Source organism: Sylvia atricapilla, chromosome 3 (assembly GCF_009819655.1).
Source record: "Sylvia atricapilla isolate bSylAtr1 chromosome 3, bSylAtr1.pri, whole genome shotgun sequence".
NCBI lineage: Eukaryota > Metazoa > Chordata > Aves > Passeriformes > Sylviidae > Sylvia > Sylvia atricapilla.
Window position 1 is genome coordinate 67582603 of NC_089142.1, and position 23608 is coordinate 67606210.

General features: G+C 36.0%; 1 protein-coding gene across 7 annotated transcripts in view; it reads left to right on the forward strand.

Moving 5' to 3' along the window:
• Positions 1–23608, forward strand: part of RGS7 (regulator of G protein signaling 7) — a 228759-nt gene that overhangs the window by 176864 nt on the left and 28287 nt on the right. For all 7 annotated transcript variants that reach the window (XM_066315661.1, XM_066315665.1, XM_066315662.1 and 4 more), the window contains 6 exons: positions 9500–9574; positions 10636–10734; positions 11470–11531; positions 13046–13156; positions 13635–13760; positions 20880–21066. In XM_066315661.1, the coding sequence (XP_066171758.1) occupies positions 9500–9574; positions 10636–10734; positions 11470–11531; positions 13046–13156; positions 13635–13760; positions 20880–21066 (660 nt within the window). The remainder of the gene's footprint in view (positions 1–9499; positions 9575–10635; positions 10735–11469; positions 11532–13045; positions 13157–13634; positions 13761–20879; positions 21067–23608) is intronic.

Sequence of the window (23608 nt, forward strand, 5' to 3'; positions counted from 1 at the left end):
TATTTAGCATTTTTATTTAGTCTGTACTTGAGTAAAGGTGGGGCAGATGGGGAAAAAGAAGTAAAGTTTCTTGCAATAGTGCAACAAAACAAATTTTTGGAAGTTAAAATTGAGAGGTCACAAGCTGTGAAATAGTTAATTGATGAGATGGTGGAAGGACACAAAGAAAAATTATATGACAATATGGTTTTGAGTAAGACCCAGTTCTGTGTGAAACTAGGAAAGTAACCTGAAGAAGTAAATATAAGGAATTTTTTTATAAGTGCAGGGCTTATACATTTATCTTTGTGGGAATTAAATGTACTACTTTAATCTACTACTTTAAAGCATTTTGTTAAAGATCTTCTTGTAAGTCAAAAGGCGTATAATCAATTTCTAAATGTCAGCTATATTTGCTGTCAACTTTTTCAGAGACGTGTTAGACTTTTCTGTTGCCACTTATTTTCAGGTGAATAACCTAAATTTCTTCTGTATGGAATCTGTAAACCAGCAGTCTCCTGCTTTTTGGGGTAAAAGAAAATATTGAGAAAGCAATAATGAATCTTAACTATTTAGCACAAGGGGAAAAAAAACAGATAAATTTTGAAATTTCCATTGTGCAGTAGTGTGGCAGATACTGGAATCTTCACATAATCATGCACATACAAAATTCATTTTAATACAGCCTTAAGTAAAATTAATATTACTGAAACTCCACTTTGATAATTACAATGGGTCTGACTTCTGTGCAACAATTTCTGGTTCTGAAAACCAGTCACTACAAAACTGAAATGGTGTATCATAAATTAAAACTAATCAGAAATTAAATCAACTTAAAAAAGAATAATTAAGCATAGAACTTGAACACAGTAGTATTTTCTTGGGTACAGCTTCCTGTTCAATTTCATATTACTTGTCTCAAGAATTAAATTATAACATTCTTTTCTTATGCATTTTGCATGTTATGTAATTCTGTGACACACAGACTACTATTTAAAAAAAAAAAAAAAAAAAAAAAAAAAAAGAAGAAGACCAAATCTTGTTCTCTTAAGGTGAAAGCTCGGCTTTTAACAACATCTGTCCTTAAAAACCAAGTGTGTGAGAACATAAGGGTCACTGTCATGGTTCAAGATGTTTTATCTCCTATGGATACATTATATGGTTTCATTTATTAGCATTATATTCCTTGAAAATTTCTGTGTGTCTCTCCTGTTTCAAACAGGTCTTCCATTTGCACAGCAAGTAGAATTCCTTGTGTGTCTGATACTACTCAGGGAAAAGATTTGAACTCTAGTTTAGAAGACAAATAAGTATGAAGTGGAAATTGGTGCAGTGGAGGTTTCATTTTGGAAAGATGCTAGAAGTCTTTAAAATTTTAAGTGATCCTAAACTCTATAGTAAGTGAGATTTCACATCTCTTAGTTTGAAAATCATCTGCATTTTACCTTGCTGCAAACATAATTAAAGTTTGATCACACTAATTGATCAAACGTCTCTCCTTTATCTGATGGTGTTTGAACCTCATTTGTCCTGTCCAAATAAGAGAAACAGCTCATAGTTGAATTTTTATCCATTAATTGCACACTTTTCTGTGTTTTGCTTAGGTCCATTGCAGAACAACAGTGGAGCTACTGTTATTTTGGTAGTAGTCAGTGATCCCCCAATCAATCCTTGAATAAAGGATGTATTGATTTTACGAGTTGGTCCAATGGCGAGTTGTCTGGCCTCCGTGTGGGTCTCTCTACCATATGTTTAACATATACATAAATATAAAATGCATTGTTTCTCTATCAATATAGTTCTAGTGTATGACACAGTAAGGTTTATTGCTCATTCATTTTAGTTTAAGAAATAAGTCTGTAACTTTTTCTTATTTATCTCTGTTCTTTAATGAGCCAAAATGAAATTAGCCATTGAGGACAAGTGTTGAGCATTTAAATTCATTCTATGCTATCTGCATAATTCTCTATTAAAACCTTCAACAAAGAGAACATTTAATCCTAACAAAGTTTTATTAACTCTTACAAATTAAGACAATTCCTTCATTTGAAGGAAGAAGTTCAATAAGATTTTACATTGAACATTCTGTGGCCTGAAATATCAATCCAATAAACCAATAAGAGAAAATTAAAAGCTTTTATTTACTTAATTAAAAGCCAGTAGGTTTTACATTATTATCAGCTGATAGCTGGTTTTAGCAGTTAAGCTGTGTACAACTAATTTGTTTCCATTATCCTACTTGACTGTAGATCACTATTTTCAGGTACATTTGCAGCATATTGACAGATTTTTTTATTGCATGCTTTAAAAATAGATTTGTATTAAGAAAAATGAGCAAATTTGAGGTTATTCTGTGCACGTCCAGTTACAAGTATATTCACTTACTTCGGTGTCACATTGAATCCATACACTGCAATTATTTACCCTACTCTGAGTTCCAAAATAGATAGTATTTAGAAGCATAACACATACATGATGAAAAGACTGTAGATATTGGAAATATCTAATGAGTCAGTAGAACAAGCAGGTTTTAATAACTTTGCCCTGATTATCTAGCAAATTTATGAGGCCTCTAGAAATAAAATATGAATCATGCTTTTACAGAATCTATAATTGAGAACAATCCTGGGATTTGCTTCCTAAAAGTTGTGTTTCATAGGTGGTAATTGAAAGATATAGCTGTATTTCTGAGAGGAGGCAACTCCTAAGAGTCTACTGGAAAAAATGAAAACTAGTAACATAGTTAAAAAAGTTTAAAAGTTTGGTCTGGAGTTGTAGAGAGGTGAAGTCTTGATAGGAGTTCTTTCCAAAGTAGTGATCAAATTTACACATTTATTACAATTTACATTTGCAGTTACCATGGCTGTTGGACTGTATTCCAAATATTGCTCTCTCTGTGTTTGCTTCTTATTAGAACTATAATGCAAGTGGGACCTCCACAAAAGCACTGGGATTTAACAGCAGGTGGAAGAATTCCAGTCACACTGCTTGTTTGTCAGACACGCAACTGAATCAAAAGGGCATGCTTTCTGATAGTTGTGCTAAAATTAATTGTGCAGAAACTTGGAATTAGTACTACTACAAGTAACATATAATATGATAATTTATTATTTTATATTGCTATGCATGTGTATGAAACTCCAAGTACTATAATATTATATAATACAACTATTAAGTAGCTAGACCCATCCAATTTAGTTTAGAGTTTGTAGTTATGGGATTATGGCGCATAATGAAAAACTAAAATCCACCACTTGTGTAATAATACTTAGAATAATATTTTCCCTCTTTCTTCAGACATCTGCTGATTTACTGGGATCTTGTTACTAGTGGTATTGTCAACTCCTAGTGCTCACATCCTTGATTTCTCAGAGTTATTTTCATGGAACTGCTGAACCAAATGGAAATAGTAATTAAAACATACACTTTCAGGGAGGATCATAAAGTTCATAAGAGTGTTTCAGACTAGGTACACCTAGTTGATTGTAATTTAACCAAGGCCATTATTAGGTTCTGCTGTTTTAAGTAGCAGTATCTTTTTCTAACCCAAAGGAAGTGGTTCCTGTAGCCCAGTCCCCACGATTGCTGGTTTGCCTTTGCTGCCTTGGGTGGTGTCACAGGGGCTGCTGAGATCTCTCCTAGCAGCACTACCAGTGCACAGCCCTACAGATTTGCAGGTTCTGGCAGCTATGGCTTCTGGGTTTATATTTTTCATCACTTAATTGAGGGTCATTGATCTCTAATTGTAAAGTGAGCTACATTTTTTAAAAGCATGTTTTCTGAATTTTTTATCTGGATTTGAAATGTTGCTGTCCTTTGACTAGATCTTAAGATAAGAGCCATTTTTCCAAATCCTCTTAAAAAACCTGACCACCTGTACTCAGTATGTTTGGAATGTTCCTCTGAGACTTTCTAATGTACCAGCAAAGTTTTTAATAGTGCAGCTCTTCCACTGTAAAAGCCTCTTTATTTGTTGACCCTGAAGTGTGTAAAATGAGGTAAAATCCCAGAATACAGTGATAATCATTACCTAAACCTCAACTTTACCTTGTAAGCCTTAGTGGATTCTGCACACTTGAATAACTTCCATCTCAGTGAAATGAAAAATTGCTGCAGTGCAGGAGAATGTAGCCTGTGTTTTTCTTTATGAGAGCTTCAGTTTTTGCCATTACTGACAACTTACTCAATATAGGATTTTAATGTCTCCTTTGATGCTAGACTATGTATTCCCACATTACCAGAGTCAAACTGGGTATTTTTCCAGCTAGTAACTCCTTCAATTTTTTCCAGCTGAGTGGCACTGACTTTTTTTCCTTATTCCTTTATTTTATAATCTTCCATTTCTTTTTTATAATCTTCTGCCCTTGATTTTTAACTATGCAGTGTTCAGATAGCTGCACAGATAAACTGGAATAGAAAACCTACAAATAAAAATGAACTCTGCTGTTCTGCTTATCTCGCACTGCCTAATTATCTTTTTTTCTCTACTTTAGATAGTGATATGAATAGTTACTATTGAGGGTTAGAAGACTCCTAGAAAAATGACAGGAATAGCAGCAATGACAAAAATAGCAGAATTGATTGTTGCAGAATCCAATTCAAACATTTGACACTCAGAAAATTTCAAATTTTAAGCTTATTTTTTTGTGATAATCTTCAATTTCACATAATGTAAAAGAAAGATTTCAATCTCTGCTTTTTCTTCATGTTTGTGTGTCTGACTTTATCCTTTCCAGAGAAAGAGACGATCTATCATGTCTGTACCCAGGTCCATAATTTAAAGTCTTTTAAGTCTTTAAATCCTGAAAGCCTGGAGATCTTGGAATTTAGTATTTTGCAATCACACTTAACAAATTATCCTATGCCTGAAAAAAAAAAAACCACCCAAACCAAAAAAAACACCACAACTATTTTGCAGTGTATTGACACTGAAATGCAATGAAATTGCATAAGGTATGTGAATCAATCTACCTAAATATTTACTGCTTTAATGAACTCTGAATTTATGGGTGTGCATATTGAAATGAGGTAATTATTTAAATAGCACCTATGTATTTTTAGCTAAAGAGACTGTGAAATTACGTTTCCTCAAATCAACCCGAGGTTCGTTTGTATGGGTTGAGAAAGCACCACAGGCTGCTGCAGGGCAGGGGCAGCAGTAAGGAAGGAAATACCAGTCTTGTTTCCACTCTGCTGTTGTGGGGTGGGGAAGGCAGAGAGATGAAGTTCACACCAATGTGAATACTTGATTGGAGTGTTCTGTAAAGTGGATTATTTGAGTTTCACTCCCTGCAGCTTGTGAAGAGTAGGCTGCACCACAGAAGTGTAGGCTGAGAGGGACCTCTGCAGGTCTTCTCATCCAAATTACTGCTCAAACCAGTGCAGATTTCTAAGCTGAATAAGATTGTCCAGAGTCTTGGTTTAAAAAAGCTTTGAAAATCACCAATGAGGGACATTCCATAGCCTCTCCTACTTTTATTGTGAAGTATATTTCTTTACAGCTGACTGGATTCCTCTACTGCAATTTCAGATTACTGTCTCCTGTCCTTCCACAGTGCACCTTTGGAAAAGGTCTCTTTCTCTAAGCCCCCCTGTAGGCACAAAAGGCAGCAGTTAGCTCTCCCCTTTTGCAAGCATAAAACAAGTCAGTTCCTCCACTAGATTTTCTCATTTGAAATCTATTTCTTGTGTTGTTTGTGGGGCTCAAAAGCAGTCTTGGTGCTCCAGAAGTTTCCTTGTGATGCTGAGTAGAAAGGAATAAACGCTTTGCCTGCTGGCTAAGCTGTTGCTAATGCAGCTGGGTACGTGGTTTGTCTGCATTGCTGCAAAGAGATAGTGCTGACTCATGTTCAGCTTCTCTTTCAGATCGTTTCCTACAGAGCAGCAATACAGACAGACACTTCCCAGCCTATGGGAATGCACGAGCTTATTCCCTCCCACATACAGGGGTATATTTGTCTCAGATACAAGAAAACTTCTGGTTATTTTGGCTTAAGTAGATTCACAGTTATATTGCCATCTTCTTTGAGAAAGAAAAAAAAAAAAAAAAGCCATCAAAACTTCAGCTGACCTAATTATAAGTATTAATTTGCTCTCTGTTGAGTGTTTTGCACTTTTTAGAATTACATCATAGCAAAGAGATTTTTATACAAAAAAGGCATTAACAGCTGTTGATTTGGGCTGTATGGCCAGGCAATAAAAAGGGTACTTGGAGTGTGCAACTTTGTACAGCAAGCAGACTATAAATACTCCATACTCTGCACTGCTTGGATGGAAATGTACCATGGCTCAGGCATGCCATTTTATGTAAATAATTAATTCTTCCAAAGAGCTCTTACAGGTTTCCTAAAATTAATACACTGTAGCACTGTTAGAAGGGCTTAATTAATTTAGTCACTGCTGCCACAGTTATCATGAATAGAACATTAATATCAAGTGGATTTTTTTTTAACTCAGCATACTCTCAGGTGGTTGCTTCAAATGCTGGTGGTAGCCAGATCAAAGCATGTACGTTCTGATACCTCCTCTCCTTACAGACAAGGCTTCTTCCTTCTTTTGTGTTTCATAGCAGAATCCTGGTATGCATCCTTCTAGACAGCATCAGTAGAAAGTGGTGCTCTTGCGATTCGTACTAACATTGTTATCCAATAATTGAAGTAGGGATTGAAATTACTCTATATGTGGGTTTTCTAATATTATTTATCTGTGTTCATTGATATCCACATTGAATTTATCACAACTGAACTGACCTGTCCTTTGATGTAAATTAATACAAGGGCATTTGTGCTTTGAGATAAGTACATGCAAAGAGATGGATGAAAAAACCTCGGTGAATTATGATATCTTTTCAAAAAGGTATTTAAAAATTGATGAGGACTGGATTCTACATCTTACTGTATGATAATTTTAAGAAGGTCACAAGGTTTTACTCTGTCTGTGTTGAGGGGAAATTGTTTTCACACAGAACATTACTCCTGAAAGAAATAAGCACTCTATTTACACATATAGAAGAGTTCTCAAGTCTTCCAGGAAATTTGTTTGAAAACTATTTACAGTATTAGTATGCAAATTATATACCACACACTAAATGGGATTCTTGCAGCAGAGCACTCTGACTGGCATCTCACTATTTGAACTATGGTAGAACAGTTAAAAAAACAACAGAAAAAGAAAACACAGCTGGATATAATTGTATTCAAACACACATTTATTATGTTAATGAGGGCGTACAAATAAAATTAAATGTTGTCCAGCAAAGGTTTTCCCACAAAGACTGAGTTATTCTAGCAAAATGTTCATATAATGCAACTTCTTGTGTTTATTTTAATTGAAAAGATGTTTGATATTTATTCCTAAATATTGACAGATGAAATTTGGCAGCATCAGAAAACCAATAAAACCCATCTTGTATCAAGTGTAATTTAATAAACATACTTCAGCTGAGAAGAAGATGTAACTTGTGTCCCAAACTACATTAGGTACTTCGAGTCATATAATTTAAATCAAATTATGAGAATGGTATTGTATGGAGGTAGTGATAAATGTCTTAAATGCCCATTGTTACCCCAGGCTGTCAGAGTAGTTGATCTCCCCTTCTGCACTGAAGCTTCCTGATGCCTCCCTGCCTCTGCCTTCCTGGGGCTGCTCTCCTGTCAGCTTCCCTTTACTCCCACTTGGGTCCAGCTTCTGCCCCCACAGCCTCTCCTGCCTGCCCCTGCCCGAGCAACTTCACCTCAGTGCGAGAGGTTTCAAACAGCCAGGTGTCACTAGAATCCACCAAGTGCTGTGGAAGGTCACTGCTGGGTTGGGCCTCTTTGCAACCAGCAAAAGCTTTGTTTCATTTCTAAAAGTCTCCCAGAATTTCTCGTCCCCCTTGCATCAATCTGCACAATTCTGGCATATAAGTTACCCAGGCAAGTTGCAGGATCTGTCTGTAACAATTTACTGCGGGTGGGCTTGAAATATTTAAAAATAAGAGGCTTCAATGAGGTTTATGGCTTTTTTTTCCCCTCCTCTCCATTTTTAGGACATGCTTTTAACAAACTCTAAAAGAAAACTGAACAAATAACAGTTTGTGCCTTATGTAAGCGTGCCTGCTATTCAAATTGTTACATTCAAAGGCCGTTGATGTTGTTCAAAGCCCCTGTCTTCTTCACTGCCAGCTGCTGCTGTAGTCCTCAAGGAGATGCACTTGGGTGTTTTTAAACTTTGTGTCTCAGTATAATGCTCAGAGAAATGGCTTTCTGTTTTTAAATTGACCATCATGCAGAACTTTGTGTTTTTCAACCTTTTTCATTGAGAATTGCAAGTTATTTCTGGGTTCAAAACCTCTCATTTTTGTTCAGAAGCACAAAGGGTACTGTCCCAATTCTAGTGTGTCAGATGCAGCCTTAAGAATATTGTCTATTTTTATCATTAGCATTGAGAAACTGTTTCTACTTCAAATGTTACATGATCAAATGCATATTATTTTTTACTTTAAAATAGAAACTTATTTATATATTAATTTTAAAAAACCCATACTGAATTAAAAAAAAAATCTATTTGGAATATTTTCCAAAGTATCATTGCTTTGTTTAATGAAAGATATTTTTTCTTAGCTATATAAGAAATTCTTAGCCTATATAAGAATTTTTTAAATTTGTCTTATTAAATTTACAGTCACATCAAGCATTTTTCATTATCATAAGAAGAGAGAGGTTGTATCATTAGAGCAATAATAAGTCCAGCTTGGCTGTTGGGCAAGTAAATTCAATTTTTAGCTTCTTCCATTAAAAAACCCCAAACATTCTTTCACTAAAAATCTGCTCCCACTAGAGAGCAGATTTTGTAGTTTCTGCTCAGTGTCAAATGTAATCCCTCTAAAATCAATAGACAAAATTCACATGAGAACAAAACACTTATTATTATTTGTTTCCAGCAATGGGTAAAAAACAGATTTACACACAGATTTTGTACTTAGAGGTAAGTGTCAAAGGAGGATGAATCAGGAAAGACTAGAGTACTTTTTTGCTTTGGGAGGCCGCAGAGTTGTGAGAATGAACCACTAAAACCCAAATCTGATGTCTTGAGAGTAATTTTGTTTATACTGTCAGTCTTCTGGTTAGGCTGCAGAAGCCTATTTTGTTGTTTGGGTTTGTTTTTTTCCCTTTCTTTTCCGAAGAAACAAAACCCATATTGTTACTTTTTAAAATTTCATTTTAAAAGAAGATAATCTTTAAAAATTGACCCAAACGCTCCTGAAGTGAGCCTGAGGTTCACAGCTGAGGTGAATAGCGCACAATTCTGTTTATTTTGTCTCATTAGGTCAACCATGCTCCTTAGAGGAATATCTAGACTGTAATGAATGACTTCTTTGGCAATAGCAAAGCAGAAATTGACTGGTTTCCATTATCTTGGCAATTTATTTAATTTCAATTTCATGGTGTGGAATTTATTTTTCAGTCTTGCACACTGAAGAGGAGTAGCTCAGAGAAGTTCTTTCACAGATTTAGCCTTTTGCTTTCCTTTCTTTTAATAGCCTGGCTGTGTAAACACTACTGAAGTGGATATCAAAAAATCTTCAAGAATGAGGAATCCACATAAAACGAGAAAGGTAAGTATGGTTGTTATAAAAGCAGGAGGTGGAGGAAATTTATAGAAAGATTTTCCATCATTTCTTATAGCATTTTTTCTTATAGCTGCAAGGAACAAATGCACAAACGTATATTAATATTTCATAAGCTCTTAGTTGAATTAGTATTAACAAATTTGCTAATGTTAATTGAATGCTATCACATAAGATTTTGGAGAAATAGAAAGGGATTTTGAAGATAAAATTAATTTTTGCATCCTTTAGTCATGTTCTTTAGTAGACTGAATAAAGCATATTAAAAAGTTTCTGTCAGTAATTAAGGAAAAAAATTAAAATTCAGTGTGAGCTCTAACAGCAGTTCTTGTCTTGGTCTTAATGAAAAGGGTGTCTCTACTTTACAATTACGCCCAAAATGGATGACTGGAAATTATGGAAGAAGTTAGCTCTATCTAAATTAGGTTGTAATTAGAGTGTCACTTCTCTAGGGATGTACAGATGGATTGGCTCCACACTTTCAAATCCTTTGCACCATAACCATTGACTCCCACTTTAAAGTTCTTCCTTTGAGGTGTATTTGCATGTTGACCCATAGAAAAGTAAGTTTTAAGAAGGAAAGTGGATTTAGAGAAAGTTTTATCTTGTCTTATTTATGGTAGTGAAAGGTCCAGATTAGTGTAATTCACCAGACAGTAATTGTAATTTTGGAAGTCCTCCAAATAATCCATGTGTTAGTGTACCTCTCAGGATAGTCCACCTACCAGTCATCTCCCCCTACTGCAATAGCATCTCTTTGTGTTTATTCCCCATGTTTAGTATGATGCTCATATAGAGACCTAATAAAAGTAAATCCTTTGTTATGTGACTTCATGGAATTGTGGGAGTTTGAGAGTCTTTATTTTACACTCTAGTGCAGGAGCATGATTTTACCTGAGTGCATGGGTTATTTCAGTTTCTTTAGGAAAAGATGATCTTGGCTAGCTTCTTGAGCACAATGTGCAAAACCATGACAGTTACTATGAGTGTGTGCAGAAAGCATTGACTGAAAGCAACCATGTTTCATTGTTCCATGTGTTTTTGCATAGTCTGTCTATGGCTTACAAAACGACATCCGAAGTCACAGCCCTACGCACACGCCAGTGCCAGAGACTAAGCCACCCACAGAAGATGAACTACACCAAGAGGTTTGGAACATATCTACAAACATGTACTTTTAAATGAACTTTGTAGGAAATAACTTTTTAGGTAGAAAACCAAAAATTATTGTAACTTGGAAGTTATTCAAAACAGCTGTTGCAAACATTTAATAAACCTTTTCCTTGTCTCAAGGTATATGGATTTAGGCATGTAACTTCCTCAAAACGAATGAGACAAAACCGGCATTTTTTGTATCGTGCATTAAACACCTGAAGGCAGTGGGAAGTAGGCCAGTGAGTGGGTTCATTGTATAGCTAAGCCCATTAACCCCTTCTGCTGTAGACATCTTGCTCTTCTTTCAACACTGATTTGAGGCTTGGGAGTGTACTTACCACTCCATGTAAGCACATATGGGTTCACACACTTATCTACTGTTAAAACTTTGTTAATCTTTCCTGAGATGTTAGAGTCTGGAGAAGGTAAGTGTCTGAAGAAGTATTAGTTCACCTCAAAAATCTAAAAAAAGGCTAATTGGATTTCTGTTGATGAACCTTTAGGGAAAATGTTTTATTGGGCACATTTTTTGTCTCTGTATGATCTTTTTGCTTTAATGGAAACTTCCATGTATTTTAGAGCTACACTGGTGAAATGTTGTTTTAATTCAGATATATTTCTCTTCTGTGCCCTAGGATAAATTAAGGTTCAATTACAGCCCTAATAAAAAAAGTTATAAAGTCAAGCAATAAATTACTCATAAAACTCTTTGCCTTCCTTTCTTGCAGATTAAGCACTGGCAAATGCAATTAGACAGACATAGATTAAAAATGTCAAAAGTTGCGGAGAGGTACGTATATTGTCACATTTTCTACTTTTTTTTCAATTAGACTGATAACTATTGGGAAAAATGTCAGTATGAAATAGTTTCAAAGAGCTATTCACGGAAAATAGGTCTTCAAAGAGAGACATGGGAGCTCAGATGTCATAGAAATAACTGATGAAAGTTTACTTTAAGTGGAGAAGTATGAAGTACTTTTAGTGATAAAATTATTCCAGATATTCCATGATACATTTCTGATAAACCTGAGTCGCTGAAAGAGGCTCTGACCAAATGATCACAAGTTTCACCTTTCATTGGCAGGGAGGCTAAATGGCAATGGTTCTGGGTTATTGTTCTGGTATTTCAAAAGGGCAGTCACTGATGAAGCAAGGGAACTGGCTGGTGTGGAGCTCAGTCAGTGCTTGAACAAAGCGAGTTTGGGCTCAGTTTGGGTCAGACATGTAACGTAGTTGGAATATGTCTCCAAATAAAACCAAAATTTGTCAGGAAGGGCTTAGAAAGCAAACAAAACAAAAAGCCCAACACTGCAGAAAATTGAGCTGCATAGGGCTTAGTAAAGGAAATAAGGTTAAATACAAATTGCTCTTCATCCTCTCATAAACATTTGTACTTATGTCTACTTATGCTTGTGTGCTTGTGTGCATACATATGCAAATACATACAAATATTTATTTTTAAATACAGCATGTTTTTTGTTTGCCGAACAATGAAAATATAGTGTACACTAAATATAATAGGAATTGAAAAGAAAGAATAGTTGTCCTCACTTGTCAATAATTTTACAAAAATGTAAGGCCAAAGGAAACACCAAGTAGAAATGAGAACAATGGGAGATGTAAATTACCAGAATAGATGTGAAGTTTTCAGTGTGTGAAACTGAGTCAGACCAATTCCAGAAGATCTAAAAAAAAAAAAAAAATAAAAAAAAAAAAAAAAAAAAAAAAGAAAAAATATTGATTTATTTTTGAAAAAACAAAACCAAACAAACAAACAAACAAAAAAAAAACCACCACCACCTGGGAATAGTGTCCTTTGATTAGGAAATAATAAAAATATTAATTATATTTAAGAGAAAATAAAAAGAGTACTAGCAGCTGCAGGGCCAATAAATATAACCTGTATAACATGCAGTGTTTTAGAACAGATTTTAAGGAAACTGATGTTTAAAACCAGAGGGATATAAAACATGTTCCTTTATGAAAACAAATGTACATGGAAGAAGTTGTATGATCTAATTTATTAGTGCCTAAAGGAACCTTAAATGGAGCTATGTGGAAGTATTAGGAAAGCTTATTTTATTTCTACTCTTGGTTGACCTGAGCCACCCCTCCTTGTTCAGTGTTCCACTTGCAAATGGCTTGTGCAAACCTATTTCACCCTGAGCTTGTAGCTGCCTTCTGAGTGTGTGCACACACAATTGCCATGGTTCACTTGATGCAGGGTAACTTGTAAACTGGGGTAACCTGATCAGGTTTCGTCTCCTCCTGACATGACAATGTTTGATGCTTTTGTTTTCCTAGTCTATTAGCTTATACAGAGCAGTATTTGGAATATGATCCTTTTCTTGTGCCCCCTGATCCCTCAAACCCTTGGATATCAGATGACACCACTTTCTGGGAACTGGAGGCAAGGTATATAATTTTATTTCTTCTTTGGAAGTAAGGGAGTATCACATGCTTTTCTGGAAGTGTGAAGATTGCAGACAGAGGTACTGCAGGAAAATACTGAGGCAGAAGGTCAATGCAGTGTCCATTTGGTCTTTCCAGTTTTACAGTGCTGTAAGATGGGAAGTGCTGTAGATTAATAAAGCTGTGTGAAATGTTACAGTAACCAGTTTCCAGGCTTCTAGTATGGTGGGGGAAAAAAAAAAAAAGACAACATTTAAAATCTGATAACATTCCTGGTTGGAAATCTTTACTTTTCTGTGTATTGCCTTCATCCGGTGTAAGTACTAACAGCCTGTTTGCTCATTGCTGAATATTGCACAGATGTGAGCACTCTAAAAATTGAGAAGACCATGGAACTTTAGGACTTTGTCTAAATTATGAACACATTGTTAGAATACTGAAATATTGCTCACTTTGGGTTCTGTTGTTTTTCCTACTGTAGCAAAGAGCCAGGACAGCAGAGGGTGAAACGATGGGGATTTGGCATGGATGAAGCTTTGAAGGACCCTGTGGGAAGAGAGCAGTTTCTGAAATTCTTGGAGTCAGAATTCAGTTCAGAAAATTTAAGGTAAATGAGAGCTACTTTATTTTTTTTAATAACTTGTAAGTTATTTTGGGTTTTTGCTTTGTTGGGTTTTTCCTGATACTTTTCAGTTTTTGACCCCTTCAAAAATTTTCCTCACCTTTCAGAATCAATTCATCCAGATTGCTCCCTGCTTTCAGTACAGGCTGAGGGAAATAGTCATATAGTTAACAGAGGCTCACATGAAGCCTATTTTTCCATTCATGTTCAACTTGTGATCAAATTACTACTACTAAAGTAACTTTTCTCTCAGCTTGTCTTTTAAACATGTATAAAACTGACTCATTCAAAGCCCATTCAATATATTTTATTTAGTCAAATATTATGAGGAAAGTAAAATGAAAATAAAAAAGTTTTAAAAAAATAAAGGATTTAAAAGTAAAATTCACAGACTTTCATCAGGTTGATTGATTTCTGGGGATCATTTTGAAAATTTCCATTAATATTCTAGTCCTTGTGTATCTGACACAGCTGAAGTAGGGTGACATATAGCTCTCAAATTCCTCACTAATTGTAAAATGGAAAAATGTTCCTAGTGTATGAAGCATATAGGGTATGTTTTTAAAAGTATATTTACAGAATTGCTTTTAAGTGAAGGGAAAACTTATTTGATTTTAAAAATGATAGTCCATCCATTGGTTAATACCATGGGGTTTTTTTTGCTGTTCTAAAAAAGCCATATTTCAGTGTGAAATAGTTATTTCAGAGAGATTAATAACAGCCTTTCTGTAGGCCTTTCTATAGACAAATTAAGCTGAGCATAGTACAAAAATATAGGCAACATGTTTTTCTTTAATTCCACCTTCTTTTCAGATGTCATCTGTATCACTTGCCATTCACCAATAGCTTAAGTAGGATAAAGTCCTATTTGCATTTACATTCTAGAACTCAGATTAATCCTAACCTACTTTTTTCCTATGCCAGTTCTCACTCTGAAGTGGTGCAGCATAGCCATTCATACTAAAATTATGCTTTTGTAGCATCTTACAAGAGGCATTTAATATTTATGGTGCTGATTTATAAATGCCAAGTAATTGCACAGATCTCCTTGTTGTTAATTCAAATTTGTCAGCAGAATAATTGGAGCTGGAGTTCTCTAAGTTGCTGACCATGTTCATGTTCAAACATTAACTTTGCATCACAGATACAGCCCAGCCTGTGTATGTTAATGACTTCATTTGCCACAGATGCAGATTTTTCTTATTAAAAACTCCAATTGATAAAATGAATTTTTAAAAGTCAGAATTATACCAAGAAAAGGAAAGGTAATATTTTAAAAATTATTATTTAAAGAGCATCCTGGTAATTTGTTATGGAGAGCAGCTGTTCAAACATGAACCTATTGAGCCAAGTGTGTGCTGCAGTTGCTGGTGCTTTTCTGTGATTAATTTGTCTCTCTGCCAACTAGACTGTTACCCACATAATCCCTAACTCTTTCGTCTAATCCTATTTACAACTCTAAATACAGGCAAACTGCAAGTAACTGATCTAGAAAAATTCCCTCAAGAAATTTCTTGAGATACAATTCCTTGACACGCCATCTACTCTTCTGTCTCTTCCTCTATGTTCTTAAAATGGCATTATAAAATATAATATCTGAGTAACCCTAAATATGATCTTAAAGGCCAGGCAAGGGATAAATTTGATCTGAAAAGGTGCTTTCTCTGATAATTAACTGAAGGGAAACTGTCTCAGAGGCTCAGAATTATGTTTGTAAATTCCCAAGCTGTAGGGAAATCAATCCATTAGGTTCACATGGTAGATTTGGGTTAGAAAACATGAATTTGTAAAGCTTGTTGTGCATGGCTGTCAAAATGTTTTAGATGTCAATAACAGAAGTTAAAAGCTTGATGATTTCAAGCATTACCACTAAAACCTTAGAAGGTTTCGTTGCTCACCTGTTAACTCCATCATGGTAATTTGGGGGATTTTAGTGGCATTTTTTTAATTACTATTTTGACAGCCACCTTGAGAAAAATAATTATGTCCACCCACATCTTCCCACTGCAACAAATTCAACTAAAATCAGTTGCTGGTTCTTGCACTTTTGCAGATCTAATCATGATAAAATTTACAAAGCTGCCAAGTCTATAGTTGGGTAGGCAGCTGGGACCGTGCTTTCGAGCTTTGCAGCTGAGTACAGAGGGTACAGCAGGGACTGCAGGCATGACAGGAGCTCCAGTGTTAGCAGATTAGATGGTTTATACCTCATTTTTGTGAAACAAGTACCAAAATCATGAAATAGTAAGTCTACTGGATACCCCATTTCTATTCAAGTGTAATGATCTTATGTAGCAAAAAGTCCCAGGGTTACATTGACTTCAACTGAGATTGTCTAAGATATCTGAGAATATCATTCTTGGCAGAAACAGATCATATCTTAAACAACACAACAGGGAAGAAGGAACATGAGCCATGATTTAATACCAAGAATTGTGCAGTGATCAGGAATATAACCAGCTTTCCCCTTCTTACTTTGCTTTTTTTTTTTTTTTTTCCCCCCACTCTAAATGGAGCTTAATAGTATTTCACTCCCTGAAGGATTGCTGTAAGGCATAGCAAAGGAATAAAACTGTCTAAGCAGTTCTGTCAATGCAGTAACTTCATTCCAGTGTGACTGCAGTTTGCAGGTTGGATTCTGTGCTCACCTAATGCAGGGTATGACTTGTGATCTCTTGTTAGCATGTAGATTTTTTTTGAAGAATTGCTTTGTGTGTTGCTCAACACACAGAACAAATAGCTAAAGTAACATATGATTTGGATAATAGATTTATGAAATTCCCAATGCTTAATACAAAAATGGTGACCATTGTTTGAAATACACAAGACTGAAGTTTGAGCATGATCCAGTACTACTGAGCTTGGTCACAAGATTTTCCAAGTACTAAAAAAAAATACTTTTCAAAGACAGTGAGTTTATGAAATCAAAATTATTTCAGCATGGCACCTGGAGACCTAATGTCTTTAATTTTTGTAGGAAATTGTATTCCTCTTCTTGTTCTTTTCTCTGTAGTGCAGCAGAATTCTTTAGAAAGTTAATATTTGTATGCTGAACTATAGGTTTGCTCCCAACTGGTTATTTTGTAGGAATTGCAGCCTGTAAAGATTTAATCATTTCAGACCTGCCAATCTGAAAGCCTGTCCAAATCCTTATGCGGTATTGCAGTGGGTGTGATCTCCAAAGCAGCTCTAAGACTGAAAAACTTCCCTGGGTTAGAGAAGGGAGAGTGGTGACAAGTTAGGTTCCATGATACACAGAAGGAAAAGCCACTGGACCCCTTGTCTTTTCCTTTGATGCTTATTTTTTAAGTCTGTAATGTGTGACTAGTAGGGAATAGAGACTTTTCATTCTTGTTATCCAGAAAAAGAAGTGAGGGACTGAGACATTTGCTAGATTTGGATGTTTTCCCTCACTTATTTTTGTCTAGCCATCCCCCTGCAAGCTGACATTTTGTGAGGTGTTTATCCTTTACACCGGTGATTATGAGGCCCTATTGTGGGTGCTAATAACTTGACCAAAATTTAATCCTCAAAGCTGAAATTGCCTGTGAGTTATTTCTCATTCAGACTCAAGCTTAAATGCCAAGTGTCAGCAATGTTGCCATTTCTGCAGGGTAGATGAGAAAGACCTAGTTGCAAGATGTAATGATTTTCTCTGTAATTTTCTTGAATTCCTTCAGTTCTACTATTCCTTGAAGCTTGAAGTTGTAGTTGGCAGGAAGGTGGACTCTAGAAATCAGAGGGCAGGTTTTCCTGGCCCTGGAAAAATATTATGTGATTTTATTAATAGAGCTTAATTAGGTTTTTGTTTGCTTTTTCTGAAAATGCTGAAAGGTGTCTGGCCTCTTACTTGTTGTGTCATGTGCACTGAGTGCAATGTTCACATAATTCCCACTTCAGTGTTTCCACACTGACTATACCTCACACATCTCACAGAAAACCACTGCAACCTTTCTTCCACTCTTTGTTCCTGCATTCTAAATTTAACTGATTAGTTTGGTCTGGAATCTGCCTGCACCTGACATTTAGGTCAGTTGATGGGACAGAAGCTGTGTTGCAGCTGTGCTATTTAACTATGAGGCCACCGAGGCTTTGAAAGTAATCCAGCTGGAGGACATAATCCCCAGATATGTATGTGTTTTACTAGTCCATGTGGCTGGATGTACTACTACTGTATACTACCCACTCTCCCTCTGCTGTGTGTCTGCTGTGTGACCCAGCATTTGGCAGCCAAAATGCTGGAGTAGAAGACAGCAGCAAGGTTTACACTCAGCTACTCAGGTCTCTGTTCAAACAGCGCTGAGCATCTGCTAGAAAGGGTCTCCATGGCAAAAGCAAACCTCCACCAACAGGGGATGCGGTTTCACCTAACAGAAGCCAGACTGAATTCTAGTTCCATACACAAAGTAGCACCAAGTCTGTGTGTATCATTGCCCAAGAGATGCAATTCCCCTTCTCCCCTCTCCTGCCCTTGCACATAGTTAACATTGCAGACTGTGTGCTTTTTACTACAGGAGTCTTTCCTTGCTCTGGCCACAGCTCATGAGGCAGAGGACTGTAAAATGGTAGAGAGAGCTCTTTTGATTGAGGCCCTGTGCTGAGGGCTTGCTGACTCCATTTCAACCTCATCTGTGCTACTGGTTGCCAAGGGATATTAGAAAAAGTTATTTTTGAAAATGCAAGAGAGGGCAGCCTTATTTTTGTCATTTCCTAACTCTGAATATTTGAATTCAGCTCTCTGTGGGAGGAGGGCAGGCATCTTTTCTTAAAAGATAAGTAAGTAGATTAGAATCTTAAAATGTGTGTTGGCTGTGAAATAAGCACCCTAGACCTAACACAGAAATCATAATTCTTCCCACTTTCAGAGAGATTTCTATATTTAGAGCTTCACATTTTTAGTAGAGTCTTTGAATGCTATTGTTGGAAGTGTAAAATTAAATTAATCTATCAAAGAGCTGGTGTTCAGCCTGTAGGAATGGGTCTATACAACATCCCTATTTTATGCTGCAAGCATAGAAGTTAAACTTATTGAAATTTATCTCCCATCTATTTGCCCATAATTGACTATAACCTTCTATATGAAAACAGTTTACTTGCAAAAGAAAATAGCTGCCTAAGACATGTTTACAGTGACTTCCAGAATTATTGGCAGTGATACAATGGAACAAAAAAGGAAGTGACATCTCTGAGCTAGATCCTCAGGATGTCTGCAGGGAGATAGAAAATGTGTGTTTACAGAGAGCATCCTTCCCTTTCATTTTTGTGTTCCTTACCTGACTTGGAGACACATGAGTAATCAGTCAATCCCAGAAGATGCACTTGAAGGGGTTAGCACTGCAGGATATGTGCTTTTAAATGCAAATATCTAAAGCAGCTTAAAGAAACCAAAGTAGGTTGCCCAGACTGAGTGAACTGAATTAGAGTTTGTGAGCTTTGCAGTTTTTAAACTTGAGTTATCAGGCATTTCTTCTTGCTGCATTGCCATCATATTCTCAGGATACATCCCCAGGCTCTGTGCAGAACTGTGTTCAATTCACACTGTCGTTCATATATAAAAGTGATGCTACACAGAAGTTTTGAAACTGGAGTTCTATTGGCACAGATCCCCTTTGTGACCTTGGAGAAACCACTGTACATTACTACTTTATGAATATATTTGCAAAACTGGGAAAATATTGCTTCTCTGTCTCTTGGAGAATCTTAGATGAAAAAATTGTGTGTATGTACTATTGAAATTGAAGGTTGTAGAAATACCTAAATAGTCTTGGTAGCATGAAGCTGACCATACTGGCTTGTGAAATTGAACACAGGCTCCTTCCATCTGTGCTACAAAGAAATTTCAAAACAGGACTATGAAGGAATAATTGCTTCCTGAAAGGTAAGTTTTCACAAGGGAAGAATATCCTAAAGCAGGAATACTGTAAGGTTTGCTATGCTTTACTATCCTCTCTTAAATGTTTTGCAATAATTAAATTAAATTAGAATTTGGATTGAGAGTGGTGTAATTTTGCGTTCTTGAGGGTCTGAGTACAGTTTCACTGTTCTTCTCTCCTAGCCCATCCTTGTTGAAATCAGCTAAGAGAGTTTAAGTTAATCTCACAGTGTAAGCAGGGTGCAACCACATTTTAAAGGTGCACCCCATTTATTTCTAAGCCTTGGAAAGTCCAGTTGATTTCAAAGTTAAATCACTTCAAGGCTCAGCTTATCTGTTTCATTGGATCAGCTGTGTCAGAGCAATAATGAAAAGTTGCAATGGTATATATTGCATGTTTACCAAAGTCAAACTTGAGTTGAGCTCTTGGATTTGAGGGAGAACTAAGTGGTCTGAACATGTCTAAGAATGGGATCCTAAATTAATTTAGGATTATTTTGTGCGAGAGAGTCTGAACACCAAGAGAAGAAATCATGAAATAAAGCTTATAACTGGTTAGCAATGATGATAAAGTGCTCAAGACCTTTTTAGTGATCTCTCTCTGGACTGAATGAGGATACAGTGGCTGCACTATATATGGCTGCCCAATACAGTGGAAGAGAGAACGTGTAATTCCATTCAGCATTTTTAGCAAAAATATGCATATAAATGGAAGGCTGAAAAGAGAAATTAAAGTATAATTAGCAAAACAAATGCTTTTCCAATGTATGCATGATTTGTGGGTAGCAAAATCACACAGTTTAGGATTTAGTAGGACTCAGAGATTCATGTAGATAGCCAGAATATAAATTATTAGTTTCTGACGGAATGTCAAAAAGCAGTCAGTTTATAAGTAATATAAGCCCTTGTAGTTTATCCAAAATGAAGCCTCAGTTTAATTCCAGCTAAATCTGGAATCATCCTGTAAGCATGTTACCCATACATAAGTAAGGAAGGATTTCTCATCCATCCCATAAAGAGCCCTCTAATAATTGCTTCCCTAGGTGGATTGATTGCCTTGCGACAGTATTCCAGAATGCTGATCCCAACATCAAATCACTCAGCTTTTTATTATTTTAGCACACCTAGATGAAAACTTCAGTTACTTAATTTCTTTTTTCAAGCAAGAGAGAATGAGGGCACTTACCCTGGTTATCCTGAGCTGGAAGTCAAGATGCTCTGTTGTGCCACAGGTTCTGGTTAGCAGTAGAAGACCTGAAGAAGAGGCCTATCCGTGAAGTTCCTGCTCGCGTCCAAGAAATCTGGCAAGAATTTCTTGCTCCAGGTGCACCCAGTGCTATCAACCTAGATTCAAAAAGTTATGACAAAACCACTCAGAATGTGAAGGAACCTGGAAGATACACATTTGAAGATGCTCAGGTAAGTTTGCAATCATGTTTATGGACATTTGAAATGGAATACTGCCTAGTGAAATCTATATACAAAAATGAGATGTATTTGGGAATTAAATGATAATGCCCTGTTTCCAAAAATGCCATTATGGCAATGCAAATGTGTATGCATTCTTTGTTCATGAGGCATATGGAGTTCTTCATGAAACTTCTGTGCTTGATATAGATTTTTCAGGTGGACCTTGAATAGAGGAAAGCGTGTAGTGAAGAAAAACCTAAGTACTTCTGCATTAAATGCAACACTTCATGTGACTTATAACTTAATACTTCATCTTAGAAGACTTCTGAGAAAAGCAATAGAAAATAATTGGACTCACAGTAAAACTGGCAGAACTGTTATCATCCTCTATTTTCAACACCAGCCCAGTGATGAAAATTTAATTATTAATGCAAAGTGAAATGGTGTCAGAAGGAGAGATTGAGATCATATCCCTGCAAAATTTCCTATAGCTTGATTATCAGGTCATCATCTTGGGAGTCAGGAGATGCTGCTACAGGCCCCATAAAGGAGAGAAGGAAATTGAATTGAGGCTTTCTACTTTTTGGGAGAATGCCTCTGCCCTAAGTATGAAGGGAAATAATTTTACCTCCTTTTCATTTTTCCATTATGAGAGTAGCAACCTATGAAGAAACAATAAAATTTTCATTAGACCCTGTGTCATAGCCACTGTTTTGAAGTAGTCTGTATTAGACCAAACATACAATATTTTGCTTGAGTCTGCTGATTTCTGGAGATTTAAGAATGCAGTGTATAGCAAAGACATAAATGGCAAAAGTAAACAACAGAGCAAGATTAAAGTTTAAAAAAAATATGTCTTTGCAGTTGAGTGAGTAATGGACATTTAAATTCCTTGCCAGCATCCTTTTTTTATATATTATAATTGTAAAATTTCAATACCCTTTTACTGCCAGATTTCTCTTCTTGTAATTTTGTCCTTCATTTATGAAAGACATGGAGTATTCAGTACTTATGCAAGCAGGACTTTGCACCTGGAGAGGACTTCTGCTTAGTTCATCCAGTTCAGCAAAAAACCTTGAACCTAGGAGCCTCAGTTTCTCTGGAAAAGGGACAGGCTGCGCCTGCTTGTGTCCTCACTTGAAGCTTTAGGAGCTTTAAAGTGTCCTGTGTGAGGTGGAGGGTTTTGTCAGGAATAGGGCTCTGCCTCTGCAACAGGCTTTTTTTTGGCCTGCCAGCTGGGAGGAGACTGTTGTGTGCCATTCTGGCAGTTGGTGGGTCATTTAATTGTGGTTAAAAATGTATGAAAAGCATTTCTGGACTGGAAATACAGAATGATGAAACTCCATGTCAAGTGCAGACACATAAGTAAAATGGGACAGATAAGTAAAAATAGCCTGATTGTGCTATATATGTGCATTAACGTGTCCTGGCTAATCTGTACATTAACAATACTAATACAGCCCAATTTATTCTTGCTTTTACAGGCATATGTACAGAAATAAAATTTTAATGCCCACCACCAACACTTTCTGCTCTCTGTTGACTGCATTGTCTGCTTTCACAGACACTGAGTGAAAAAAAACCTCCCCCAAATAAACCAGTCTAATGAATATACATCAGAATTCCTCTGCTTAGTGTGAGAAATACAAGGAAAGGCATTTAGAATAATTTTTACAGTTTCTAATACAGCAAAAATGAAATATCAGGTCTAATTTTACCTTGCCTTAATTTTCAGACAAGGTGGGCAGTTTTGTTTGAGTGGGGGTTTTCTTGGTTCATTTTTTTTTTTTAATATTTTTGGGGGTGGGGAGTGGGTTTGTGTTCACTAATTTTATGCACTACCAAGCTGAGAAACGGTATTTTCTTTCCAGTTTGTTTCCCAATTGCTGTACTATAGATTTCCTACAGTAAAAAATAGAATTTGAGTAAAAGAAAAACTCCATGAAAATAGCTAATGTGATTCTGAATTTTTAAAAAATATTCTTGAGAGTATTTTCTATTCTTGTTGCTTTTTCTACAAATCTTTTCTCTAGCATATAATCAGAACTAGAATTATTGAGTGTTCTACATCACAGATTTTTTTTCATCTTTTTCAGAAACTAGAATATTCCAAAATTAAAAGTTTTTTAAGCTACTCTTGTAATTTATTTTCTGAATAAAGGTTTCCAAATTTTCATATGCCTCTGATGAATTAATATCTTGAAAATTAGATTAGCCTGGAACTGTTTTTCAATTTACATATGTATTTTGCCTTTCTATTGTTAGCTGGAGAGCAGACTAAGCATCTGTCAAAGGATGTTTTCAAGAGTAGCCAGGGGAAATCCTCACTAACCTAAGCATTATTTCTGGTGCTGAATTGAAAACCTCTTCCTAGTACCTCTTCCTAGTCTCTGAAATCACAAGAGTATCTCCAGAAACTAATTCAGAAAATCTGATGAGGAAGGACCCACAGCTCTTAATTTCATCACTTAGTTAAACTAACTAAGGAGGTTTGAAGTTGGACCTGAAGCTAGCATTCGGTTGTCAATTCTTAGAAAATAATTTTGTACTG